General features: G+C 37.6%; 1 protein-coding gene across 3 annotated transcripts in view; it reads right to left on the bottom strand.

Annotated features, from left to right (window-relative positions):
• RXFP1 (relaxin family peptide receptor 1) overlaps positions 1–18,786 on the bottom strand; it is a 64,822-nt gene that overhangs the window by 27,945 nt on the left and 18,091 nt on the right. For all 3 annotated transcript variants that reach the window (XM_042049926.1, XM_042049924.1, XM_042049925.1), the window contains exon 2: positions 3,584–3,739. Coding sequence is in view for 2 of the 3 variants with exons in the window: in XM_042049924.1 (XP_041905858.1) it covers positions 3,584–3,739 (156 nt within the window). In the remaining variant the exon portion in view is untranslated. The remainder of the gene's footprint in view (positions 1–3,583; positions 3,740–18,786) is intronic.

Genomic DNA, 18,786 nt, shown 5'->3' with positions numbered 1-18,786 from the left:
TATTGCCTCAAGCTCTTCCCCATTAGGGTATCACACACAGTATTTTATTGATTTTGGGAAACAAACTAGGTGGCAAAGGCATGAGTTTTCAAAGATGAGTGGCTTCACTCTACTGTGAAATATCAGCTATAATTCACTCCTTTCCAGAACTGGAAGAAATGCTGAAGCTGAGCTGGCAAGCAGGATGTCCACACCCTGAGGTTAAGCACTGACACAGCAGTCTGAGTCTGTTCCCAACTCTACCTGTGATCCTAATTTGAGATCTTCACTATTCTGGACCTTAGTTTTATGTTTATTATTTGGACATGGAGAGGAGGGTGGAAGTAAAAGAGGAAGCAGAATTGAAGAGGGCACCATAAAGCCAATCTTTATGTGCCTGGGCTGGATATGAGCAGTGATTACAGCACATTTGAAAACACATCTCTCAGTGAGGATTTGGTTTAGCTTGAAATATTCATAATCATGTTTTGCTGTTACCAGGCACACGGTGCCTGAAACAGGATTAATACTGCAAATAATCTCAGAGACTACAACAACAATTTCTTACAACAATAATTTCTTACAAATATAATCTTACAAAGATTACAGATATAATTTCTTTATAGAAATGAAGTGGGGAATGAGACAAATTTGTTCTTTGAAAAAGGAAGGAATCACGACAAGATAGTTGGAATGACACATCTAATGAGATATTTTGCTTTGTGTTTCCATGCTATACAGCTGGTTTTACTGTAGGCTTAAGACAGTGCTTTATCATTACTGACAAAATTAGTAGTGAGACAGTTGGTTTACCTAGGTTTGTTTGAGATATATGCATTAAAAAAAAAAGAAAAAAATGGGTATGTCTGAACTCCTCTGAGGCTCTACATGGATTTTTTCTTTCCCTCACTTGTTGGGTTGAATCCTGTAGACTGGTCACCTCAAAGTTCCTCAAATTGATGCAAAAGTGTCCAGGAATTGAAAAGTTGAGCTATTTAATTAGAATACCCTGTGGATAAAATGAAAATTTCCAACAGCACTGCATGAAACAATTACTACAGTGGAATAATTTAATTTTTAATTTCTTTTGTGTAACCGGGGGCAATGACTTCAACTGAAAACTAGTTGTAAATTTTGAAAAAAATGGGGAGAAGGAGCCAGGTATAACTGCTGGCTGAGGCAAGCATACTGAACTGGTCTTAGGAACTGCAGGGATAAAAGAAGACAGATGGTTTCTCTGTCTCAGGAATCAATCACTGACGCCGCTTTTCTTGTATTTTAAGCAAGATGAATAGTCACAAAACAGAATTATCCCACAAAGATCTCCCCACTTACTACATGTGGAGTCATTGCAGAAAATCTCATCAGGATATTCTGTATCCTCAGACAAGGAAGTGACTCTTTCTTTAATTGTACCACAAAGTTTGACTGCAATACTAATTTTTGAGAAAACATCACTGCTGAATATTACATTAATAATGGATTTCTAAAAGAGAAGAGGGAGTCAAGATATGAGAAAAACACCAGTAGTATAGTTTTTCCAGCGAGTCAATACAAAGACTCTTCATCTTTTGTAATTTAGGTTTTCAAAAATCAAGGCTAACTCATTCTTGAATTACTATACATGGAAGAAGATTCAATAGCACAGCTGAATTGTTTTGTATGTTCTTTTCTATAGAAGAACACCAAGGCATTACAAAGGACTTAAAGTTTGCTATTTGTTGCTTCAGGGCTCAATAATAAATCACTTCTTGCAGCACTCTCCCTGCTCACTGATAACCCATGTTAGTCCTAATTGAATTTTTTGAAATTGGTTAATCATAATCCAAGAATACCTCAGTTCTGTATCAGTAATAAGATGAGATGTGAATAGCTCTGTGATTAATGGTCTCAATGACCTTAAATTTCTTTTCCTATATAAACAATTCTGTGATTCTATACTGTCTTGTACCTCCCATTACAAAATTGTGTATAACCTAATTAACATTATATTAAGCTGTATCTTTCATCAAGTTCTTGTAAGATGGACTTTGTGGTATTATACAGAAATGAAATATGGATAAAGCAACTGTTTATGGTCCTTGGACTTCTTAAACATAAGAGGACATCATCACCAGCAATTTCTGCAACTGTAGGTCAAGACGACTACAGAAAAAGAACAGAACAAGCCATTTTTGTAAAGGATTTTGGTTATTTACAACAGAAAGTATGTTTACAACATCAATGAATGATACAAAACTACAAAATTGTGCAGGTCCATTAGATGGGATCAGAATTTAAAATCACTTTCATATGGAATAAGACACCGAAATTTCATCGGTATCATCAAAAGATACCTCACATAGGTGCACAAATCAGCTTCACATGCAGTGAGAAGAACTACTTTCAAGACCTTGTTGACTTTGCTGAGAGCGCTGGTGAAAAATACTTTTACCATATCTTGTTTGAAATTTTTTTCAAAAAATTTCTTTCAGTATACATAGCTTGGAAGTTTTATTTAATATTTTAATTCTTCCCACTCCTCCCACCCAGATGTGATGGCAATGTGCCTGTCTGGGACAGGCAAACAGTTCAGCTGCTTGGCTCTGGGGAGCTGGAGGCAGAGTGTGAGGCAGGGCACTGTGCATGTGGCTCTCCTCCATGGCTACAGGAAAACTACTAAGGAATAGGAAGCCTGCTTCCCCTATCTGCCAGGGATCAGCAACTCTGGAGAGCACCTCTGAAAATATCCAGGCTGCATGTAAGGTGACAATAACAGCAAATAAAATGTGCTAGAGTCGATTTTCTCTCCCTGTGGTCTTAGCTCACAACCAAATGGCTAAGCTCTCTCCTCAGAGAATATAGGGGCCCCTTTCCAGACTATCCCAGGCCTGTGCCACCTCCGAGCTGTGTCCAAACTCTGAGTGAGAGGTGTCAGGGCCATGCTCATAAATAAGCTGCATGAATAGGTAAGTGCCCTGGCAAACCCTGGCCCTACCCAGTTTGCAGTAGAGGTAAAGCCTACAAGCCAAGTCAAGGTCACAGCTACCATCCAGAGGGGCTAGGAGTGACAAGGACAAAACCACATGCAGAAGTGACCTGACTATGTGTACGCCCTGAGATTTTTACATTTTCAACCCCCAAAGCCTGCTGGTAGTGCAGCTTGCACAGTACACTCACAGAGGCACATGTTTGTCCCAAATTAGGGCATAATTGATTTCTGAAAAACCTTGAAAATTCTTCTAAATTATGTTTCCCGCTTTAGGTCCCATTAAGCTTTTCATAAACTCTGTTGGAGCACACATGTATCTCTCCTCAACAACAATCTTTGATAGATCACATACATCCATTTGTACACATCAAAATGACACGTACAAAGAAGTTCAAAGCAGGGAAAAAATGGGATAAACTGATACCATATACAAAGAAAAATGTGACTCATTATTCTTTCTCTAGCAAATAGTTTGTTGGGTGGCTTTGTTAGCTAAAGCAGACCTGCTGCATCCTCTGCAAAACATGTAGCTTTCTTATTCCTGACTCCCCACAGCCTTCTGTTTGGTGTGAGCACTGCCTGGGTTTCAGTGACTACAGGTGCTAGACACAAAGAGAAGTCTCAGCCACGTACCACAGTTGTCTTCGTCAGCCCGATTCCCACAGTCGTCCTCGCCATTACAGTGCAGTTGTTGGGGCAAACACTTTGTGATATTGCCACAAGGAAAGTAGCCCAGGGGGCACCTGGTGCCAGCTCCAGAAACATGATCTTCCAAAGAGTCACAGATGACTAAATAGAACAGAAAAAATATGTTCACTTTATGATGTGTTTAAAGGTATTTGATATTATGCCTTTTTAATTATCCATTTACATTTGAGTGTGAATATCAAGCAACAAAAATGTATTAATTCACTGGACATTAAATGACATAGTATATGAAGTACTTGTTAAACTTGGCAAAAATCTTTTATATTGTTAGCTAATTAAAATTTCCTTTGATATAAAGCAAACAGGTAATTCCTCCCTATTCATCCTCATAATAAGATCAAAATGTTATACAAGACAAATGACCGAAGGCCACTATTTTAAAGGATTGTTTCCCTTTGCACTAGAAATTAATTTATGATAACAATATACCAGAGAAGCTATAGGTATGCCTGCCCCTGGGAGGGTGGTTGGAACTAGATGATCTTTAAGGTCCCTCCCAACCCAAACCATTCTATGACATCAATTTGTGCTGAAATTTGAGACCTTGATAAATAAGTCCTTTTATAAAAAGTCAGATTTGATTATGTTTGATTATATTCTAATTTTAAAGAAATTTCTTGGTGTAAATGTATCAAGGATCAAAGAACAGAGTTTTGCTGAAAATTGAGTAGGGCAACATGAAGGGGCCAATAATGAATCCTTCAGAAGAGTTGTCAGTCTGATCCAAAAGCTGTGGAGATATTGGTGAGAATATATCAGTGTGAAGTTTAGATATACAGATGTTCTACTGAGCCCATGCTTTATAGGAAGTAATTTCAGAGAACACAGGACTTCATTCAAGCAGTGCTGAGGGGAAAGGTAGAGGGATGCTGAGGAGGGACAGCCAGGGCTGCTGGAGGACTCGGCCTGTCCTCTGTTCTTCAGTTCTCTGTGCTGCAGCACCTGCAATTACCCACATTTGCAGATGCACGATGCCTTACCAGTCCCACCAGTGCACCTGAGGGACAAATTCTGCCATCACTATTTTTTCCAAAAAGCATGACAGATCTACTTTTTCTGTAATGGATTGCAGGGTGCCAAGGCAGATTTATTGTCTTATGAGATCATCTTCCCAAGAGCATACTATGGAGAGGGTTTAAAATTACTCTAGAATTAAATTTGTTCAGTCCACAATATATTGAAAATGGAGGAAATCATCATCAGGACAGAACACTACCCAGGGTTCTGCACTTCCAAATCTTCAGTAAGCCTACCTACTACCATTCTGCAAGAGTCTGCTAGTTTAATTTTTGAAGCACTTTCAAAAAGGAGTATCACTTTCTTATTAGAGCTACCATTTGACTTAATGGATACCGTTACCAAAAAACCAAAAATCAAATAAAAATTCTATTTTAAATTTCATTGCTGTCCTAGAACAGTTCAAACAATCTCTACAAACTTTATTAACTATGATGCGATGCTTGCTCAGATAGTAAACTGCTAATTCTGAAACATGCAACTATTTTTTCAGGCTATTTTCAAAGACAAAGTATAAATCTTTCACACAACTTTCCCAGATTAACAAGGAATATGTTCTTGGACAACATCTGATTTTTTTCACTCATTTTTCTCTTGGACTAAGAGAAATCACCTGAAATTCAATCGAGTAATTCAGATTCATAAAAAATCTCTTCTGGAAGAACTTTCTTCCAGCTAAGCCCTTGACAATGTTTACAACTCTGAAAAATTGAAATGTAAGAGCTGTAGCTGCAGAAAACTGAGATAAATATCCTGTATATGTGCAGAATTATCCTTGCTGTCGGAAGCATCCTGTGTAGAAACACATACATTCCAGTTAACAACCAGTGAATGATTTTTGAAAAGTTGATTTCCTTTTATCCACAACTGTATAACCTATGTAATTGCTAAAAGAGCTTTAGTTCCTCAAGCCTTTTACATATAGGTACCAAAAATACAGCTACGTCCTAATCCCAGGGTGAATTCACACTTGCATATTGTTTGTAAATTTCTCTGCTGTTCTGTCCTTGTATTCAGAACATTATGATTAACTTGTTCCACCCAAAAAGAAGTAGCAAAAAAAAGCTTACGCAGGCATAGTGTTAAGCAAACAGAATATGTGTAGTACTCAGTGTCTTAAGTCTTTTTCTTAGCAAAAGAGCTGAGCAGGCAGCTGAGGCTCCCTTTGGTGCAGTTACCTGTTACAATCTGAGGAACTACCAAACCATCTGGTAAGAGACACCAGCATGGAAAAAACCACCGTAAAAGAAAACATCCAAAACAAAACATCAAAAAACCTCTTACATTTCGTCAAGCTTTTTATCCTACAAACTAGAGATGTATTTAGACTGATCTGAACCTTGTGCTTAAAGGGGCTGATCTCCATGCACCTCAAATTTCAAAAGAAAGCATTTATGTTCTCACAGTCCCATTCAATGGAATTTCATAGCATGTTCCAAAAATTTTTATTAATTATTCAAATAATATTAATCCCTGAGCTAATTAATGAATTTGCTGCTGCATTTTAGACATCTGTACTCTGCCGCAAAGAATAAGTCCCTCATGATGTTTAATGTTTTGAATTCTCTGTACATTTATAGCCTTGATGATATCTATTCTGAATCTCTGCATTACTCATTTTGTGCTATGTTGGATTACCCAGGCATGTAAATATCTGCCTGGGAAAGGAGATAATAAGGCTTCAAAACTCAACAACTTCACCCTAGCTATAAAATCAGTGAAAGCACTGGTCTTTGTCCACTGACTTGTTAACATCACTTTGTTTATGCAAAAAAGACAGAAGTTTGGACTCTGCATGTTGCATGAGATTTATGTATGGAAAAGCCCCCAACTCTCTGAGGAAATATTTGGCAGAGCTGACAAAGGTAGACAGAAGATAAGACGGTAAAAACTATTGTAAAATGCTAGATAATATTCAAACAATTTTGGATTGAGGAAATAAAAATTCAGTCTTCTGTGTGAGGAAAATGAGTAAAGATAGCACTGTGACAACAGCAATTAAAAATTACGGTTATTGTTTTGCAAATACAGACTTTACTGACAGTGGAATTTACCATGTCAAGGTAAGGATCTATCACTCCATCTTTGTGATGTCGTATTAGAGCTGTTGGCTTTTCTCCATCTGATTGATTTTCCACTATATGAAAAAATTGAACCACTCTTCTTGTATCTTGTTTGCCTTTTTTTTTAGCAGCTGAAAGAGGACGAAAGTGATAAACTTGTGACAGACTTGCTTACATCAGAAGGTTTGCTTTTACAGACACCAAGTAAAAAAGCCTCTTTGTATACCTCATACAGAAAATTGTCTCTTGCGTCCTGTGACATAGAGATAATTGCACACATTTCAGCTACTCTGTACCTGAAAATTTCTCTTTCACATATTGTTCAGCATAAAGACTCAAATGTTTGCAATGCTTCAAGAACAAATAGAAAATACATAGGTGAGTTGGTATCAGTACAAACAGCAAAACCACAAAAAAACCTCTTTTTGACAAGATGCTTGTTGTCTCAATACAGAAAAATTTTCTACTTAGCAGGGCGTGTTCATGATACTGCAAATTAAATATTTCTGACTGTCATGTGCTTAGGGTCCCCCTGCAATTCCCCAAATTCATCTCAAATTTTCAAAAAGAAAACAAGAATTCCTGTTGTGCACCTTTTAAGCTTTTCCAGACCGGCTGCTTCGAGACGCTTATTGCCGTTAACAGATGCCTGCGGTGAAGAGGAAAGGGGATAATTTTTCCTGCTTGTCTTTAAATATAAGACTAAGTTAACTCTGCTTTCCTTTGCTAAAGGAATAAACAGGAGTTGGGTTGTCATCTAGTATACATGGTAAGGCTTTTTCCTCTGGTACATGAATGCAGAATCACAGGGGAAAGAACATGACAGCCCCTCTTCTAGCTCTCATAAAATGAAATCGAAAGAAGGAACGCATTTGGGAAAGCCAAGAACAAGATGTTCCCAGGACAACATGGCTTGACTTCCAACTAAATTGATTCATTAGGCTTGCTGGTTTTGTGCATTCTTTGAAATACAGAGATTGGGTCACAAGTGCTGTTTGAGAAACCAAATAAGGGACATGTGCACTATAAGAACGTAGACTTAGCGCAGTTACTTGTAGGTTTCGTAAACCAAGCAAGTATGACTCTAATGGGACCGGTTCTGGGCTGATGGCACTGAGTCATAAGCACTTAAAATAATCAAAGGCATTACTCATTTCTTGATACCTACTAGTCACACCAGTCTCAACTGTGGCGCATATACGTTCAAATAAAGGCATATTGTAATAGCAGGAAAACATTTTTTTGTTTTCAAGGATTTGACTAACATGAAATCCAGTGTTATGAATCCAAAATGACTCATTAATTCCATCAGCCAAATAAGCTAACATGTCTGTCCTCACTTTGAGTGAGTTAGCAGTTAGAAGTGGTTGAGGAAATCCAATTGCTTCTAAAAAAGACTCCTTAGATGCCAAGGACCAAGGAATGATTATGGTACTGAAGAATCCACCCTTCATTTTTCTGATGGAAAGTTATTTTACCTACAAAAGCTCAAGTTCTTCAAAGAGGCTCCTGCAAAACTGGTGGTACTTTTCCCATCTCACATAACCTGTTTTAGTTGCTGTACTTCTAGACACAGTGGGAGATGGGCTGGAGAAACAGAAGACTGAAAATACTCTTGCTTTGATACAAAATGTTTTGTTCAAATAAAACAGAGTCAACACAGAAAGTATTGAAGTTAGAATCAATTTCACCCGTAATTTTTGTGCTATCTTGGGTACTTCAAGCTGACAGTTGATTAAAAAATATCCCCTTCTGCTGAAAAGTATATTAAGAGCATATGAAATGCCTTTGACAAACCTTTAACATAATACAGAACAGACCTTATAGGCCTATTACCTTCAATGATGAATCATCAGAACAAGGTTATAAAAGTTTATAACTATGAATTACTTCAACTTACAAGATGTTTAATTAATTATTAACAAAGAATAGTAGTGACAAGTGACTGACCAACTTTGATCAGATGCATTTGAATCACCAAATAACAGAAAAAAAGAAGATATGACATCTTAAAAAGATCTTTTTAAAAACTAATTTGTTGTCTGAATTTGCCCATTACAACATGTAGAAGTAAGTGATGAAGATTATTCTTAGATTAATTTTCCTGGTTTTGTTCGGAATTTTCAGCTTCTTCCCACTAAACAAGGGATTTTTGAGTAATATATGACTGAGACAAAGATGAAGTTAGTCCATTGTATTTCAGGATAGAAATAAAAAGTTAACTTTTGTATAATTTCATTAAACTTATTATAACTTTATCAGTGAGAATGCATTTTTTTTTTCACCATGTAATTTTATAAAGACTCTCCTAAAATTTTCTTTCTAGTGATATCTGGGAATATGTAACAGAAATCCCATATTATTTAAACAGCAATCAAACCAAATTTTAAACTGTCCATAAATAGCATATTAAAAATAGATTCCAGCTTGTACAAGAACAAAACAGAGTTTATAAACCTGTACTTTAGTGCTGTTAATGTACACACATTTGGAGTAATACCTTGGGCAAAACTTGCAGACTAAAACAGACCTTGGTCTAGCAGCAATAGATTCTTCAGCATTAGTCCTTGAGGCAAAGTGTCTGTGGCTTAAAGTATCTAAACATCTGTACAGGGTACTCACAGAAGCACAATTAAACTGTTATCACCACGCTGCCTTTTCTATAATTTCTCCTCTGCTTTGGTAATTGTCCAGCCCTGATGTCTGTAACACCTTATAAATGTATATATTGCATATGGATTGTGTTTGTAATTTTAGATATGATTGGGTGCAAGTGACACAATATCGTTCATTCAGAATGACAGATTCATTTCTAAAGCAATAGCAATTTTTTTATATTTAGCTGTTACTGTTGCAACCAGAAATACACTTCCAGTTTTATTGCATTACATTTATCTTTAGCAAACTATATTAGATGTCACTCTAGGAATATGTAGCACTTGAACTACACACCTGAGGTTATCTTTGCTTCCATTAAACGCAATATAGTGCAATTGATTTTAGCAAACATGATGCATATATTATCACTGTTGCATGCTAATCTGGTAATTATCTTGGATTTTAATTTCATAATGTACCTTTATATCTTGCTGTGGGTTACACAATGCTTTCATTTCAGAAGCATTTTCCAAAGCAGAAAATTTGTACTATCTCTTTGAAAATATCACCTCCAATCTCATACCAACGTCTCTAGTTATCAGTTATGCCACAGATAATTCAGTCTAATCAATCTAGTTAAAGGGTTGGAAGATCCTTGTTGTCTAGCTGCCAGATAAATCCACCCCAGGGCCAGAAACTGCCAGTAGAGCAACTCAGACTGGTGATATGGCACCTAGCCAGAGGGTTTGGCTTTTATACCTTTTATTAATTTGTTGTTTTGTTCTGCTTGCACAGAATTTAGAATAAAAAGATTCTGATGCACATAAAGAGCTGAAAGAGATAATACTTCTAAAAGCCCCAAAATGAAGTAAAAAAAGTTGCATCCAAACCCTCAAATTCTGTAGTACATTCCCAGAGGATGAGAGTTCAGCACAGTGTCTAACAAAGACACAAATTAATGAACAGAGCCAAACTCTTCTGTTGCTCCACTTCTCCTTTTCTTCCTCTCCCAAAATAAACATAATTTAAATGATATCTGACCATTATTTCTGTTTAGAAACAAGTTCTAGCTCCATATCCTGACAAGATTTCCAACAGAAAATACATCAAGGTAAGCTTTCCTTTGCCCCTATGTTTTTTTGCACCAGTACAACTCCTCAATTTCACTAATTTCTTTTTCACAGCAGAGCAATCTCAAGATGAAAGCTGGACATATGAAACACTAGGGTTTTGGTCAATAATGATGTTAGATATTGAATAGAAATGAAGGCATCAATCCATAGGTGTTAAATACACTGTGCTAGTCGGTATCATCCCACCTGGAAGGCCCGGAAAGGGAATGGTTAGCCATCAAAATAAAGGAAACTCCTCTCCCAGAGTTGATTCTTTCTCACAACCACTACTGAATGTATTTGGCCTGGTTCTATGAGCCCCAAAAAGAAAAGAATTTTGTTGCAAGTAATGGTTTTTTTCCCCCTCATTTGAAACACACCATTTATGAGTTAATGATTTAAGAATATGAAATAAAAAAAATAATTAAAAAATATCTCTGAAGCTTCATACCTGGAATGGCATTTTTGAAGTTTTGTAACCCTAGGGAAAAAGGCTTCTTCTATTGCAGTATTTGCCATGTATCTTACGCTTATTTTTGTCTCATAACATACTCAGTAGTAAGCTAATGAAAGTTCCTTTTTTTTAAAAATCTGAGCAATCCAATAATCGAAAATTTACTTTAGCCAAAAGGATTAAGGACAGATGTTTATCAATAAATTAGTGTCCCTAAAGCATCAATCTTTCATCTCATCTAGATAACCAGCATTCTGAATTTAAATATATAAGGGCAGTAGTTAGAGATTACTGTAAAGAAGTTCATCTCAGACTTGCTGCTTTCAGCAAGTTAGCCCAGTCAGCCATGCATAAAGTAAGCAAAAGTGAAACACTGACTAGTGAAAACTAAATTATTTAAATTAACAAACAACAGACATTTGTAATATTTCTCTTAAGTTTCCATAAACAAAAGGCAGATTTAAGTGACTTCATGACACAATATCATATACAGGAGGAAGTTTGTGTACATGCGCATTCATGCATGGAAGTAAAAAGAAATGAGACAGAGAGTACTTGTAGCAAAGCCTTAACAGAAAGCTGCAATGAAAAAGGGAATGAAATTAGAAAGGCAATGAACATGGAAATTCCTTGCTGATATTCGGATTGTAGGATATTCTGAGAATACATTATTTGCAAAGGGGCAGAACAGCAAAGAACTAACTGGGTATAATTAACCCCTCAAGGCACAAACAACCTAAAAGATCGTAACCCACTGCCTAACTTTTCTTCTGTTGAAAAGGGCAAGCCTGTCTTCCATTTTTTTCCTGTTGACTATCTACACTCTCACCCCCACCCCAAACAGAAGTTACAGCTAAGTTATGCAATTTATTCCAACTCTGGTATGCTCTTGTGATGGAGAAAAAAACCCCACAAAGCTGCAACGACCTGTTAGAATGAACATCTTACAGTGCTGATGGTAGAAAAACAGGTTTGAGGACAGCCAGCCCAAACAGTCTGAGGAAAAGTCTGAAGGGTAGCAGTGGGAGATTCTATTGTTTCTTTCTCCATCTTCTTTTGCTCTCTCGTCTCTTACTTTGCTACAGAGTCACTAGAACTAAGCTGCACATCAGGCACAATTTCAGATTCCACTAGTTTTCCTCTCCTCCCAAGTAGCAAAATCTTAAGTAAGTCTTTTAAAAATAATCTCAGTTATGCTTTTACTAAGACTCCAGACAGAGAAAAAAGTGTCTTGGGAGTCCTAACGAAGTATTTGAAATATGAAACCTAATCTGGGTTTTTTGTTTATTTTTCTTTTTTCTCCCTTTATTGTGGTTTTAGTAAAGACTAAAAGGATTGCAATGATAGTTCTTACAATGGAACTAAGCCAGCATAATTTGAAGTGAAGCTCTGGAGCACACTCAAGATTAATTTTGTAACAATCAAAATATATTATTTCTTGGTGAGCTGGAGACAGGATTATCTGATACATTTTATTTATTCACATACTTTTTTACTAAGAACAATTTATAACTATTAATAATTTAAATTTAATACAGAACTACAAGTTCACATTTGGAAGGTGGCTGTGCCCTGTGCCCTATAAATCTATGAGATTCCACCCTGCTGAAATATTATAAAATATGGAGCCCCTTGTTGCTCTGTTTTGAAGTAAAATAATTTGAAAGTATTTTAGGGAATATGTTTTCTAAGCGCTCACAGAACTACTTTCTGAAAAATCAATTTGCAGACTGTGCTTAAATAAATGCATCATTATTGGATTCTGACACATTAATCTTTGGTTTGATTCAAAAATCACAAGTTTTCCAATCTCTGCTGTATTCTAGTATGAGTACACATAACTCACCACTAAAAGTTGTGACACTCCAGTTAAAATGCATAAAACAGAAATTATCTCAAATTAATAGGATTTCTGACTTTAGGAAAGTGAATAATGTTAGCTGGTCAAACCACAGAACTGGGGAATCATTTAGGTTGGAAAAACCTCTCACATCACGTAGTCCAGCTGTTTGGACCCCATGACCACAGACATCTGACTTATTTCCTCTTTTGCAGGTTGTATCAATAGAGTTTTAAATTATAGCTTGCAGATTTTATACATTTATTAATGCACATAAAGAAATGTCACATTAGCAGCACATATTTGTAAGTTGTTTGGATAGCCCAACTAGAAAATACAACGAGAAACAGAATTCAGAAGTGTGCCTCCATTTTAGACGCAGTTTGGCAAAGCAATGCTTTTGCATGGATTGCTGTGTATTTAACCTCCACATAGTCTATAGATCCTCCTTCTCTTCCTTTCCTGCCACTTCATCTAAGCTAAAGGAGATGTTGTCTGCTCCTGACACTGCGTTCTCATTGCCAGCCCTGAGAGCCTGCTCTGTGGACACGGCTTCACTCAGAGCAGGGCTCTCCGGACACGAGGCAGGGCACTGGGCTGGCACGACGAGAGCTTTGCCCCAAGGGTGACCTGCTGCATCCCCTTGGTCCTGTGACACCTTTCTGTGGGGTCCCTGTTCACCCCACCCCTGATCTGCTGACTCAGAGGGTTTTCCAGGGCAAGGCAGGAGAGTGCCTGGGAAAAGGCAGGCCTGGTCTCCTCAGGACTCGTGAGGGGCTGCTGTGATAGCTGCATGGTGACAGTGGGAAGGGGACTGAGCAGAGGAACAGTCAGAGCACAGCTTACCCCAAGGCTTTGAAAGCATCACAGCTAAATGCTTTGACAACTCAAATCACACACAGTGGGATGCAGGAAGACATTTATGATCTAAAGTCAAGGTGCTGGTGAATTTTTAATGTCTATCATATTAAAGAGTGTACCTCTTCTTAAAAAAAAAAAAAAAAAATGAAAAACCAAACCTGTAAGGTCCTTACCTTATTTGACCTATACAATTACCTAAATTTATTTGGTGAATGTCTATTAAATATTCTTAGCTCTTAATGCTTCCCTACATAAAATGTACAGGATGTTGCTAGACAGATCCATAATTTTTATTATGATACCTGATTTCAATACATTTTTATGTGTTATCTGATGTCACAACCTAGACACATTTTAAGAGCTTGAATAAGAGAATTATATCACAATAAAATAATTATTACTTGTGAGATCATATCCCAGTACTTAAAACAATGCAAACTATCTGTAAGAATCTTCAAAGCTGCAAATCTGTAAATACAAAAAATACTTATCTGGGCAAGAAACCGATCTAGGTAAATGATGATGTGAAAGCAGTGAATATGTAAATGAAAGATTAAAAAAAAAAAAAGAACAGAAATATGTACAAGGTGTTTTATTTTTGCTAAAAGATATTAAGAAAAAGAAAGACATGAGTGTGAGATATGAGTCTTAGGGGTGTAGAAAAGCCAGCTGTTCAATACCTGTTTCTGATATGTTTTTGGAAAAGTAGAAAGTGGCTATACTCTTTCTGCATGGTGCTGAGAACCCATACTGAAGATAAAGCAGGATTTATAAATTAATGTTTGCAGATTATTTGATTACTAGAAAGAATTCATGTCTGAAAAACAGTGTCTATAATTTCCAGGTAAGACTACATAACAGTTGATTCACATGTTTTAACATGTAATTGAAGTCCAGAAAATGAGGTCAAGGGGAGTATTTTTATGATAGTTGGGCCTTCTTGAATCAAACCTCTAAAAATGTGGATCATCTTTGTCAACTGTATTGCTATTAAATACTCCAGACTAATCAAGAAATTCAACCACGTGGCTTTTAAATTAATTAATGTAGTCTTTTTCTCCCCCCCCCCCCCCCGAATTTTGGCTTTAACAATGATATGTGCAGAACTTAAGTTTCATTAAGGGCTGCTATTCTTAGCTTATTCCAAAGAAGAGCTGATCTATTCCTAGGTGGTTTTTTTTGAATTGTAACTGAAAACCAAAACAAAACAGGGCAAAAATATATTTCTAAGTTAAAAAAAATACCACTTCCACCCTTACAAGCACTATGCCTTTTTCCCTATGTTGAGCATAATCTTGACAGACAGGTCTGTGATGGGAAAAGCCTCTTCTCCCAGGTCAAGCCAGTTATTTCTTCTGCAGAACAGAAGAGAAAGAGGTGTGGACACTTCCTTTGACAGACCTGTGCATATCTTTGAGCCTCAGTGACTGTACAGTCTCTCCCACTCCTAGTGCCATATTGACACTTGCTCTTCTCTGGTAGAAACAAGTACTGGACTGAGAAAAAGCATTTTAACCAAATAAAGCCTCAAGATTGATACAGAGCAGACGGGTGGAACACAACAACCTGTGCTATAGAGGACTGGGTGATTTAACATCCTCTCTGGATAAACTCTGCTAAGTGATCTCATGTGCACAGATCCCTCAGGATCTGTGTAACTGCTGCTGGGCTCTTCCTCCCACTGCCTGCTCACCCTCTTCCCTTGACATGAGGTCAGCTTGTCCTCTCAGGGCTGGATCTCCCCATCAGGCCACAGCTGGTGGCTCCTTAGACTTGTTCAAATCCCGGTTTTCCCACTTCTTCCTGATATTTTGTCTTGCCCTGTCACACCAGTCAGTCGCATGCTGGATCCCCCATGAGCATTGGGGGAGACAGAGCAGGGAGTGAGCACAATACTGAGCATTACTTCTTTGCTTATACACAGCCACTCTATGTGCAACATCAGTTATCAGCAACATATAATCTAAATCTGAATGCAAATAAAGATCTTTAAATTTCATGCATTTCTGATAACACACCTCTGTATGATACTAAAGGCATTTTTTCTATGCTTTGATTAGTCTTCTGGTGTATTACTGGAATCTTGATGCTTAGTCTACAGTTTAACCACTTAGAAGTTATGATATTAGTTTCCTAATTAGTTCCTCATGCAGCTACAATAATTAGACTTTACACTTTTAAGTCTTCAGAGATTGCTTCAATTACAGTTTAGAATATGATATTATTGCCCAGAATGGGAGCTGAGACATCAACATATGTATGGCAAGGGTTTCTTCTAATTTTAGGTTTTTACTTTCAGAATCAGTTTCACAGACTACTTAAGGCACAGCTTTTACAAATGTCAGTGGCAGCCATGCAATGAACATATCAGGATGATCAAGCCAAAAATGCCAGAAAATCTGCTATATAATTATTATCCATTTGTTAGGCATTTACAGCAAGAAACAGGAAGAGAAATATTTTCCACATCAAAGTTCAGTTGCCTTCACGAAATGGCCTTCATTTTGTAATCCCTAGCCTCATCCACATTTTATCCTAACCTACAGCAAATGAAGAAGCGGTCACACAGGCAGCATAATTCACCATGACTTTTGATTCATTCTTTTAATGCAGGACACAAAGCATGCATTTTTGTGGAGTTACAACATGAAGAAAATTCAGTAGGACCACATAGGACAAATTAAGATTGTGTCCTTTGCCTAAATTCCTAAGCACTGAGTTTACAAAATTAATAACTTTCTCTGACATAGATAACATTAACTCTTAGAAGAGGAAATCAGTTTCCCTCCAGAATTTTATAGCAGGATATCATGTTGCATCACTAGTTCAGATCCTTTAGCTCTCCAGACCTTTGTTTTTTGAGAGGGTAGAGTGATCTGACAGTGCTAATTACCAGCCTCTGAGCAGAGGTGTTGCTCAGGAGGAGATGTTTTGAAAGGAGACAGTAAGTCACAGGACGACCTTGGGCTTTGTTCTGGCTTTGTAACACAGTGTTCACCCTGCCAAGCACAGCTCCTTTTTCTGCTCAGTCTCATCTTTGCCTCACCCCGCTGCTTCACTTGCATCCTTTCTTGCCTGATCACTACCTGCTTCCCATCATCTCATCCCCTTACAGAATCCTAGTTCTCATCTCACCATCCTCTGACTTCATTCTTCAGATGCTCATTCCCCTCTCTGAGAGCTCCCTGTCATTCTCCTTTAATTAATTTACTGTTCTCTGCTGGCTCCCTCTCTCACGTCCCTTTCCTGAGTCTCTACTCTCCCAGACTAATAGTCCTCCTGATTTTCATTTTCCCTTTCTAAGTAGCATTAGTCTTTTCCCTCAGCTCTCTGTTCCATTGTCCCATCTACCTGTCCCTTTAGTCTCTGCTTTCATTCTCCTTTTTCAGTCCTTCCCAACACATTTTCACCTCCTCTGTGTTTCAGACACAATAATTATGACTTCCTGATTTTCTCATCTTCCTGTGCCTCCCAGCCTTGCACCAGCCATATCAAAGTCTGATTTGATGGTTTGATATGATGTCATTATTGCTGCTTTCTGAATTCCAAATACATTAATATCACTGGTTTTTTCATGCATGCAGCTCACAATTATGTATTCCCAACAGAGAACCCATGCTGAGATGACTGGTGACAGCTCCTCTGAGTGTCACACTGATCTCTAGCAACAAGTAACATCTATTAGAAAAGGTAATTTTTACTTTACTGCAACCAGGCTTGAACAGCCTCATCAGCTCTAGTGGGATGGCCTGTCAGAGGATTGTCTCTCAGGCACAGTGATATTGTAGAGGAATACTTCAAAAGTACTTATTTAAGAAAAGGCTTTGCTTAATATAATATTATCCAAATTGATCAATGTAGGCAAAATACCAATTCCTCACATTCAGAAAAAATTTTGGTAAAGTTTTGCTTGTCCTCTTGCTCGAGGTCCACAGACCGCACACAAAATTTTAGAGTAAATTGTTCAAGTCTGCTGGAGCTGCTCTAAAGAGTCAATACAGGTTTTCATCTCCTCACCAGGGTAGCTCCTGGTGCTGTTAACAAAGAGGTGAAAACATTTTTGCCCAAACAGCAGTTGCAGGATCTAACTTTCAAAGCTTCAGTTTAACATTGTGTAGATTTTTCACTTCCCTCTACCTGATATTAGAGTAAATTTTCCTCAGGAAATCTAGCCTGCATTCCTGATTTTCTGTAAGTACACTGATTTTCATGTTATGTACATATATATTCACACAAGATGCACATTGTTCTTCTAACTACAGGAAAACCAGTCAGATTAATGACCTAGTTAAATGAAAGAAATAACCAAATATTATTATTACACAATGATTATTTGAGCTTGTGCAAAGGCTGAAGTAATTTCACTTTCCTATTTACAAATCTGGAAGGAATCTTAAAATATGTACAAACTATGTAAACAGGAGCACAATCATAAACTCGCAGTTTTCCAAAGGATTCAGGATTGCCTCTTTCCCACATTTGACAGAAAGCATTTGATATAAAAGATCTTGGCCTTGAAAACAGCTGTCACCTGCATGAAGTACCAGAACAAGTAATGAGATTTGGATGGCTTAAAGAAAGTTTTCCTTGGCATTTTAAAGTGAGGGTAAAGGAAGGAAAAAAATATGAGGAGAGAACAGAAAGAGAAGGCAAAGGGAACTGCAGGTACAAGTGGAAACAAGATTGGAAACATCATGTAGAGGCACAGAGCATAAAGGGTTAAAGTAGTGAGAGTTGTAATTGTTTTTCACAAGGAGCCTGCCAAATCCCTTTTGGAACTCCCTTTGAATACTTTTCAATACTAATGTTCTCCTGTTTTGCTTAATAATTGATAAATGAATTGTTTGAGATTCTGTCACTTAGCCAAAGTCCAGGAGGATAAAATAGCTTTTGCCTCAGAAAGGCAATCAAAGGGACGCTAAAGGCACAGCCGTGCACTGCAGTGGTTGCAGCAATTCCAGCTGTTTGTTTTGCTAAGAGAAAAGATGCAGCAGCAGCAGCCAGTGCAATGCCACCCACACACATGAAGGGACCTGCTAGCTTTGCAAGGGGGGGGGACCCACCCAGGCAGAAGTTCATCCTGGCTACACATCCAGCGCTGCCAGTTCCACAGCTGGAGTCTGAATTTACTTTTCTCCGTGTTATAACCACTGCTGCTGTGCTGACAAAAACCATGATATAGA

The sequence above is a fragment of the Corvus kubaryi genome, unplaced genomic scaffold, assembly GCF_017639235.1.
Source record: "Corvus kubaryi isolate FWS band 111438036 unplaced genomic scaffold, C.kubaryi_AGA036_p1.0 71, whole genome shotgun sequence".
NCBI classification, from domain to species: Eukaryota; Metazoa; Chordata; class Aves; order Passeriformes; family Corvidae; genus Corvus; species Corvus kubaryi.
The sequence above is the reverse complement of the archived record's forward strand: the minus strand, read 5'-3'. Positions and strand labels throughout refer to the sequence as shown.